The following is an 11,171-nucleotide window of genomic DNA, read 5'->3' as shown; positions in this document are numbered from 1 at the left end:
AGAGGGGGAGGAAACAGTTAAAAATTTTTTACAGTTTGTAGTATCGAAATATGCTTATAAGAGAAGATTTTAGAACTTTTAACCTTTTAATTTATTTATAATATATACTAGTTATACAAAGATTAAAGCAGATTTTACGTTTTTAAATTATACAAAGTGTAACCAAAAGGTACGTCTATATATCATTTATGTACTCATTATTTTATGTAAACTCTCTACTGTTATAAGTTAAATATATATATTGTATTTTAGTTGACTGAAGAGGGGCAAAGCCCGAAACTAGTAAAAAATGTACCGTATCAACTAATAAAGAAATTTGATGGAAAATTTGCCATGTGTCTTTAGAATAAAACACATTACTAGTGTTTATTACGCCACAAAAATAAAAATAATATTAAAAAAACGTTTAAAATAATTTTGTATTAATTTTATATAATGACATTTTATTTGTACACTGGTGTGCAAAACTTAAGCAATGATGTAATTTTTACACAGACAGCTATGAAATTGTAGAAAAAGTCTTGTTGCGATCAGTACAATGAACACTCAATTCAGTAGAAAAATTATTTGTATGCAGAAAGAACACATCACAGGTGATGTGAGGGTACACAAAGCACATGCAATCAGCACGTACAGTGCAAGATTACAATAAGAAGAAAAATTTGATTCCATACTGTGTGCATTCTATTCATTTTTGCGCAAGTGTGCTTTCTCCATCCTTTAAGTACAGAATACTGTCTCTGTATTCCGAATTTCATGTTTCTCAGGTGATGTCTTGTGCAGTTACAGCAAAAAAAAAAAATTGTTGCTTAAGTTTCGCACACCAGTATATTTAATATAAGTGTTAAAAACCTGTTTTTATGAGATCTTGTATGTAATAATTATTTACAAAATAAAGAAAATTAAGCTAGAACTATATGATAGTTAGGTTAGAGTTAAATGTATAATTATAAAAAAGCAATGCATTTCTGAATATGTAAGTGAATTGTAAAAAACTTGTAAAGTGCATGATGCAAAACAGCAAGCAATCTATCTAGCATATGAGATTTGTATATCTGAATTATGAATGAAAGCAACTTATTTCTTTCTAAAAGTTTAAAAATTGTTAATTAAATTAAAAATTACAGCCAATATGAAGTGGTTATTCAGTTTACTTCTAGTAATAAATTTGTTTACTAATTAATCTTCAAATAGCTTAAAATCAGTTCTACAAAATTCATTTATTAATTAATTCAATCAATTCAAAACATATTCTGCAGCAAATTCAGTCTGATGTACTGTACCATATCAAATCTGTCATGGAGAAAAATAATGCTTCAGCTAAAGAGTTCAGAAAAGTTATTTGATGCAAATTAATATGTCTGCCAATCTGGATCAGTTTGTCAGTTCTTGCAACATTGACTTCCATTGTCAAGCAGGTTGGATGTCCACTGTAGCTTTCACCACTCACACTTTCTTGTCAACTTGCAAACTTCTCGACATTATTATGCAATACTTTGACAGGACAACACACTCCTTGTATATCTCAATAGATTTCAGCAGGTGAAACATTTTTGGTCCACAAAAATTGAATAACTACTCAAACTTTTTCACAAGATTATTTTTCTAACCTTGTGTCATCATTTGGAAATGCTATATTACAACTGTTTTGCATTCACGCCATTCTAATTATTCAATGTTGCCAATCTGGATCATTACTTACTACCTGCATTTGATTTCAATTATGAATGCTTTTGTTTTTAAATCATAACACTTATAAAGTTACTTTTTGATCACCCCATCTATAAAAAAAGTAAATATTTTCCGAGCTCGCAGATACTTTTAAAGTTTCAATTATTTATTAATCAGAGTTTAATCTGCCACTCTTCAGATTGCCAGATTCAGAATCAGTAAATAATCCAAAAATGTGAATTGACCCTGAGGCAAGTTTGTCAAATTATGAACATAAATCCAGATTTTGTTAAGTAATCTGCCAATCTACAATAATTTATCTGACAAGAGCAGGAGTAGAAGAAAACTGCAATTTATTTGAATGAGATGTGATGTATATATCAGTCAAGTGTCAATCCTGACTGGTACAAATTAGTGATGCCATTCATATATCAACAATATTAAAATATTGATATATTGTATTTTTTCAATATCATTTTATTAATAAATTTGCAGCATAATATTTCACAAATATTGATATCAGTCTCAGCAATATTAGGCTTACTTTATTTCTGATTATAAGCTGCTTTATTTCTTATAATTCTAAAAAGGAAGCAGATTATACTAATGAAAAAATAGTTACCAGAGGTATTGATAAACCTGCTTTCCAGAATTATTGTATTGTGTTTGTTTTTTAAGCAAATAATAACAACATTAAAGAAATAAAATGGTTATTTTTTAAATATATAGAAAAGAAGTATTTTATTATTTTTGCTTAACCTTATCTAAAGCAAATAAAATGTTCATAATTTAAAACCCAATTTAGATAAAGCATAAGCAGCAATCATCTGTCACATGAAACTATCACTCAGCTAAAATTGTAGTCATTCCATTTAAACTTTAAATGATTGTGCTTTCATCTAGTAACATACAATACATCCATATACAAACACCCATGTTGTGAAAAATCAAAAAGATTGAATTTTTACAGCTGAAAAAGCAAGGCAGACCAGTTAGGTTAGAGCAGCATTTCTCAACATTTTTAAGCCCAAGGACTGGTAAAATGTCTAAAAAAATTCTACAGACCATTAAGTTATACAGGCAAAAAAGAAAATTAATAATAAAAGATCAAGTTATATTCAAGTCCTAATTTCTTTCAAAAGTAAAGATTCCAAAATTGGAAGTTGACTTGGGTTATATAGCATTTGAAATTTCATATAGTAAGATACTATGGAATATGCATAAATCAGGTGACTAAGAAAAATAAGTGAAATGAGACATTTTAAGAACAATTTTACATAAAATATACACTTATTTTAACTAAAATTGATTTAAAAAATCTGACAAAATAAACAATTATAATGATAATTACAGCTTAAAATTTATACATATTCAAAATAAAATATTCACTAAAACCAAATTAATTACATAGTAGTAATTTTCAACTATATAATTAATTTGGCCCACTTGTTTATTCATATACATAAGCAAGCAAGCAAGATTACTTTACTTTTATTTGATATTCATATAAAGTCACTGAGATTAAAAAGTCAAATAAGCAAATTACACAATTTTGCATATGAAGTGAAACTTAGATTTAGAGGATACTGTGTTTAGGAACAAAAAGCCTAGTCCTGGCAAAGTAATAAGTTTATTAATGTAGTTTTATCTGAATTAAATGGATTTGTCAAAATGAACCTTTTAAAGATGTCTTTGATCATTTTGAATGATACAAACTTTATAAATGATAAAGGTGTAAATATGCATATTATACACACTAACCGTAAGAGAAGATATCACATTACAAATTTGTGATGCCAAACCAATGAAATGATGTTTATAGTTGATGATTTTTTTTTGTATTTTTAACTGTCTCTTATACTTTAACTATTGCAATTTAAAATTTTTTATCGTGATTTTCACACTCCTTGACTGAAATTTGATCAGAACGACTGCCTTATGTTAATAAATAAATTTTTTGCAAATTTCCAAAAGTCTATCATTAGCATCCTCATAGAAAATAGAAAATAAAAACAAAATTCTCATTTTAAAAATAATGAAAACACAACATAAAAATGTTTTTCAACCAAATCAAGTGAAAAAAAATATTTTCTTTTTGTTATACAAAGCAACAACAAATGTTTATTACATATATATCCTACCTGACATGTATTTCTCAATAGCATTCTTTTGAGTATGCAACATTAATTTAAACATATCTTGCCACCTTTGAGAAGAATAGCATTTCTACAATAAAAAAAAATATATATATATATATATTACAAATATATAATTAAAAAAAAAATTCAAATTTAAAAATTAGAATCATCATTATCAAGATAATGAATGTCTGATAAGGGAATTTACTAATAAAGTAATCAAATATTATTAATTTTTCTATATTTTAAATAAGCTAAAAATTAGTTTATTTAATACAGAATTTACAGAAATACAGATATATAGAATTGTTATTCTTTATTATTATAGTTTAGTCCATATTTTCATTGATTTATTTTAAATTATAACAATAATTTAGGAACTGCTCAAACAATAAATGTTACTATAATAAAATCATTTTAATAGTTTTTAAAGTTCCAAAAATATAATAATAAGTTCATATAATCAAATAATTATGTTAATGCCACTGTAAAAATTCTGTGGTAAAAATATTTATTGTAGATGTTCAAAATGAAATGAATTGTTTCATTACAAACAGCTTGATTAATAACAATCTTCTGATCTGATATCTGCCACTTTGAGACATGCAAAAAATGTTTTTGGGGCAGGCTACAGTGTTACTAGTATGAATATCTGAATATATTAATAAGTATCTATTGAATTGGTTACTATATTATGTTGGAAAATCAGATGCAGAATTGAAAAAAAATCTATTAAAATATTTTTCAGTGATCTTAAAGCTACAAAGCAAAAGAAACATGATTAATAAACCCATAAGCAAAATTGCAAAAAACTACAAGATTACAATGTTTCTTAAAAGATCTTTTTTACAAAAATTATCACTACATAATCTTATTAGCAAATTCTGTTAAACTCAGTACCACAAACATCTCAACACTTATAAAATACTGTGATAATTCTCTGTGTTCCATTTTAGAATATGTAACAGGTCTAATTTTAGTAGCAGAGGACAGCTTCAAGAAAGCTGAAAATGTTTTTAGAATAAATATTTTTTGGTTGCTTTAATTAAACATGTGTTGAAAAGTCATTAGTTTATAACTGAACAATATGTCTTTTTCCCATAAAAATAAATAAAACTTTATATATATTAAAATATCAATTATTTTTAATAAAGTACATAGAGTCACAAAAATATTATTTTACAATAAAGTTAGAATAAAACAACATTCTGATTCGTGATTTTTGTATAATAAAATTTAATACTTCAATTAAAAAAAATTAATTAATACTTACTGAAATATAACCAAGAAATTTGATATTCTGAATACGAGAAAAGCTTTGACAAAATATTTCTTCGTATTCTTTATGCAATGGAGCTATTATGGATTTCAGTTTAACTGGCTTATACCTAAGTATATAAATAATTAATATTAATTTTAATTTTAATTAAATTATTTATTTTAAATTTTATATCATAGATTTTGAATTCAGTATGTAAAAAATATGTTTTTATAACTTTTAAAATTGTGAATTAAATGCCTATATTTTAAAATTAATATTTCTTACACAAATCTTATTATTAACAATGATCAAATATTAGTTATACATAAATATACACACCCTCCTAAAAGATCCACACTATCACTTTGCTGATTCATATTAATTACAGTAAGTTTATGGCCTGTAATCAAATTATATTATTTCAATTAGATAAAAAGCTTAATAAAAGCAATGTAACAATTAATTGAAATAAATAATTATAATTGTATCTCTTAAATGTATTAAAAGATGAAATGAAAAATATCAATAAAAATATTCATTCAATCTTCAATTTTTTTTAACATGTTAACATAATTAATGAGCATGCTTATTAATCCTACATAATTTTACTTATAATCATAACAAAAAATTAACAGAATTTATTAGTCATTTATCAGAAATATGATGCATATTGCCTAATATCAGCAATTCAAGATGTCATAACATTTTTCTACTAAATTAAATAAAAAATGAAAACCTTACTAATGAATTATATTTTGCCTTTTTCACAAAAATAAAAATGTACAAAAAAAAAACAAAACAAAATAAAAAAATTTTCTGTTTTAAAATGTTCTGTTTATAAATTTTCTAATGGCAGAAATATTGTGTTTTTAACAATTTATTTAAATTGTTAAAAACAATTTTAACAATTTAACAATTTTAACAAATTTTAACAATTTATTTAAATTGTTAAAAACACGATTACTCTTTTTTATTCAAATACATTCTATAACAAAACAGATAGAAGAAATATTCCATATGATTTAAATGAAATACAAGATTAAAGAACTTTATGTTATTTAGTTTTTTGTTTTTATTAAAATGATTATAATGAAAAATTTTTAGTAAAGAAACATATTTGCATATCAANGTAACCAAAAGGTACGTCTATATATCATTTATGTACTCATTATTTTATGTAAACTCTCTACTGTTATAAGTTAAATATATATATTGTATTTTAGTTGACTGAAGAGGGGCAAAGCCCGAAACTAGTAAAAAATGTACCGTATCAACTAATAAAGAAATTTGATGGAAAATTTGCCATGTGTCTTTAGAATAAAACACATTACTAGTGTTTATTACGCCACAAAAATAAAAATAATATTAAAAAAACGTTTAAAATAATTTTGTATTAATTTTATATAATGACATTTTATTTGTACACTGGTGTGCAAAACTTAAGCAATGATGTAATTTTTACACAGACAGCTATGAAATTGTAGAAAAAGTCTTGTTGCGATCAGTACAATGAACACTCAATTCAGTAGAAAAATTATTTGTATGCAGAAAGAACACATCACAGGTGATGTGAGGGTACACAAAGCACATGCAATCAGCACGTACAGTGCAAGATTACAATAAGAAGAAAAATTTGATTCCATACTGTGTGCATTCTATTCATTTTTGCGCAAGTGTGCTTTCTCCATCCTTTAAGTACAGAATACTGTCTCTGTATTCCGAATTTCATGTTTCTCAGGTGATGTCTTGTGCAGTTACAGCAAAAAAAAAAAATTGTTGCTTAAGTTTCGCACACCAGTATATTTAATATAAGTGTTGAAAACATGTTCTTATGAGATCTTGTATGTAATAATTATTTACAAAATAAAGAAAATTAAGCTAGAACTATATGATAGTTAGGTTAGAGTTAAATGTATAATTATAAAAAAGCAATGCATTTCTGAATATGTAAGTGAATTGTAAAAAACTTGTAAAGTGCATGATGCAAAACAGCAAGCAATCTATCTAGCATATGAGATTTGCATATCTGAATTATGAATGAAAGCAACTTATTTCTTTCTAAAAGTTTAAAAATTGTTAATTAAATTAAAAATTACAGCCAATATGAAGTGGTTATTCAGTTTACTTCTAGTAATAAATTTGTTTACTAATTAATCTTCAAATAGCTTAAAATCAGTTCTACAAAATTCATTTATTAATTAATTCAATCAATTCAAAACATATTCTGCAGCAAATTCAGTCTGATGTACTGTACCATATCAAATCTGTCATGGAGAAAAATAATGCTTCAGCTAAAGAGTTCAGAAAAGTTATTTGATGCAAAGTAATATGTCTGCCAATCTGGATCAGTTTGTCAGTTCTTGCAACATTGACTTCCATTGTCAAGCAGGTTGGATGTCCACTGTAGCTTTCACCACTCACACTTTCTTGTCAACTTGCAAACTTCTCGACATTATTATGCAATACTTTGACAGGACAACACACTCCTTGTATATCTCAATAGATTTCAGCAGGTGAAACATTTTTGGTCCACAAAAATTGAATAACTACTCAAACTTTTTCACAAGATTATTTTTCTAACCTTGTGTCATCATTTGGAAATGCTATATTACAACTGTCCTGCATTCACGCCATTCTAATTATTCAATGTTGCCAATCTGGATCATTACTTACTACCTGCATTTGATTTCAATTATGAATGCTTTTGTTTTTAAATCATAACACTTATAAAGTTACTTTTTGATCACCCCACATATAACAACATAAAAATTAAAAAACTGTAAAAACAGATAAAATTTAAATTTTTACCTTGTAGATATAAGGCGTCCACTTGATGATTTTGGAATAATGGTTTTACTAATGTCATGATCATGCTCTCCAGAAGAAATCATAAAATATATATCCATAATTTGATTAACAATTGGTTTTAATACTGGCCATTTTGTAATAATTAGCTAAAAGAAAAAAAGAAAAATTTGTAATTCTGTAGTTTTATTATTACTATTATTAAGTAATAAACACACATTATACTGGATGAAAAGTATAAAGCACACTCACAGAACCAAAAATCCAGTGTGTAGAACAAAAAACATGAAAGGAAAATTGTAGCATTTCATTTGTCATTCAGTTTCCAAATCCATTCTTTTAATCTGAAAACAGTTGCTCAAGGCAATCAAAATTTTTCATTTTCCTTTCACTTCTTTGTTCTGCATGCTGAATTTTGGTTCTGTAAGTGTGATTTTTATTATTATTGCAAAATAATTAAAAATATATTAAGTATAGATTAAATTTATTCAAATACCATTATTAAAATTACAAAAATTATAAAAAATTACTATAAAAGTGCTTCATCACATTTTATTTTAAAATAAATATTTTAAAGAACTATAAAAACGTTCATAATTGATGAAATAATTCCACAAATGATGAAGCATACCACTCACAACATACCTTTATTTGTAGGCTATTGTTGGAGTCAAAGTTTTATCCTCTTTGTAGTTTTCTGTTGAAACTGCCCATTAATTTACATAATATAAATATTAAAATTTTAAAAATTTCATCTATTATGAATGTTTTTATAGTTCTTTAAAATCCATTTGCTTGAATAGCCCAATCCTAATAACCCAACAGCTAATAAAAGGACACAACAAACTTAAAATCAAAGACAAAAGAAAGGAAGGACATCACACAAAATTAACATTCCAAAGAAGTGTCAGACAAATTATGGAAGTAGCCAAATGGAAGAATACCACAATGATCTATAACAGGGACCCTACTTATATAGTATACTTAGAAATGACAAGAACTCACTCTCAGATAAACTTAAGACAAGAGTATACAGAATCTCATTAGTCAATGAAGAGATGGATCTAACAAAAGTATATGTTGGGGTAACTAGGAAAGAAGGATTAAAGAACACCAATACAATGTCAAGAAAGGTAAAGACAACACAGTACTAGCAGCAATTATAAATGTACAAAGAACAACAGTCAAATGGGAGAATCTAAAATTGTAGTAGAGGTCCATTCCCCATAACAGTGATAAACAAAGAAAAAATTGAGATATTTAAACACAAGCTTACAAATGAATGAATAAACACCAGAGATGTGGAAACTTTCCCAACATTGTGGAGATATGCCATTAAAAAAATAACTAGAATAAATTTTAAAAAACACTACTACTTATGCCTTGATGATACATGATTCAATTGTGAAATTTGATATTTTCAAAAATTTAATTTGAAAGCATTTAGAGAATTTGGGTTACTCCAAAACAAAGGTAGAACACCTCATAAATAGGGCTGACAAATGTTTTGTGACAATTATAATTTCCAGCGTAAAGGTGAAAGTTTTGATATATAAATATACACATCAATCAAAGCCCGATATCTTAAGCAAATACATCCACAACTGCCGTAAATGATCGGACTAAATTTTGGATATATGATTATAGATTAGAAATGAATTTGGCACTAGAGTGAAGCATTAGGCACCATCTCTTATTAAAATTAATAATTATAATAATTAATTTAGATTAAACTGGAAGAAAACAATTGTAACTGGCAACGCATCTGCACGATGAATGGAAGTTGCAGATTCGAGTCCCACTNAGATGCTCAAAATGAAATGAATTGTTTCATTACAGACAGCTTGATTAATAAACAATCTTCTAATCTGATATCTGCCACTTTGAGACATGCAAAAAATGTTTTTGGTATTACAGTATTACTAGTATGAATATCTGAATATATTAATAAATATCTATTGAATTGGTTACTATATTATGTTGGAAAATCAGATGCAGAATTGAAAAAAAATCTATTAAAATATTTTTCAGTGATCTTAAAGCTACAAAGCAAAAGAAACATGATTAATAAACCCATAAGCAAAAATACAAGATTACAATGTTTTTTAAAAGATCTTTTTTACAAAAATTATCACTAAATAATCTTATTAGCAAATTCTGTTAAACTCAGTACCACAAACATCTCAACACTTATAAAATACTGTGATAATTCTCAGTGTTCCATTTTAGAATATGTAACAGGTCTAATTTTAGTAGTAGAGGACAGCTTCAAGAAAGCTGAAAATGTTTCTAGAATAAATATTTTTTGGTTGCTCTAATTAAGCATGTGTTGAAAAGTCATTAGTTTATAATTGAACAATATGTTTTTTCCCATAAAAATAAATAAAACTTTAAATATATTAAAATATCAATTATTTTTAATAAAGTACATAGAGTCACAAAAATATTATTTTACAATAAAGTTAGAATAAAACAACATTCTGATTCATGATTTTTGTATAATAAAATTTAATACAGTGCGTGATCGGCTAACGAACAGATCGGTTAACGAACAAATCGGATAACGAACACTTTCGCGAAAGATTTTTATGATCGGACAACGAACACATGTTCGGATAATGAACACTTGACTGAACAAACACAAGAAGGAGCGACGTAAAATAACGAATACCGATTGGTCTTCCTTTGTCTTCAGGCAACAATTCGAAACTTTTCGGAGCGCGGGAGACGTCGACATCAACGTTATACCCAATATATACTGATCAGATAGTATTTCCCCGAACTTTGAAACTTTCCCTTGTAATTCCAGCCCTTGTAATATTTCTGACAGAAACAATTCTTTTACGCTATCTTCTGAAAATGCGGATTTATGCCTATATCTGCTATTAAAAATCTTTTGAAGAAATGGGAGGATGTCAGAACAATGGTTTTAAAATGGCATCCAAACCAGGTTGAGGTTAATAGGCCTAGGGATCTCTACAATTACAATGCTATTAATTACTTCTGAAAAATCATGAAGAAGACAGAAAAGCAATCGACATTGGACAGATTCTTTAACCCCACAAACGGAAAAAAACATGACTAATAAAAATGCAAGACCGTGTATATATGTATTTTTATTATTAGGCTACATATGATTAAACGTAGTAAGAAAGTATATATTTTTTTATTTTTGGGGGTCTCCAGAACGAATTAATCAAATTCCCATAGAAACCTTTGGTAAATCGATAATCGGTTAACAAACAATTCGGATAGCGAACAAAGTCTTGGAACGTATTATGTTCGTTAACCGATCA

The 11,171-nt window shown here is 26.5% G+C and overlaps 1 protein-coding gene across 1 annotated transcript in view; it reads right to left on the bottom strand.

Moving 5' to 3' along the window:
- The window catches only part of LOC111638357 (midasin-like), a 38,942-nt gene that overhangs the window by 17,222 nt on the left and 10,549 nt on the right, over positions 1-11,171 (bottom strand). Inside the window, exon 6 of the mRNA XM_023384055.1 lies at positions 3,800-3,897. Coding sequence (XP_023239823.1) covers positions 3,800-3,897 — 98 coding nt within the window. The remainder of the gene's footprint in view (positions 1-3,799; positions 3,898-11,171) is intronic.

Source organism: Centruroides sculpturatus, unplaced genomic scaffold, assembly GCF_000671375.1.
Source record: "Centruroides sculpturatus isolate CEXI.00-Female unplaced genomic scaffold, Cexi_2.0 scaffold1014, whole genome shotgun sequence".
Classification (NCBI taxonomy): Eukaryota; Metazoa; Arthropoda; class Arachnida; order Scorpiones; family Buthidae; genus Centruroides; species Centruroides sculpturatus.
Note: the sequence above shows the minus strand (reverse complement) of the source record. Positions and strands in the feature narration are given on the sequence as shown.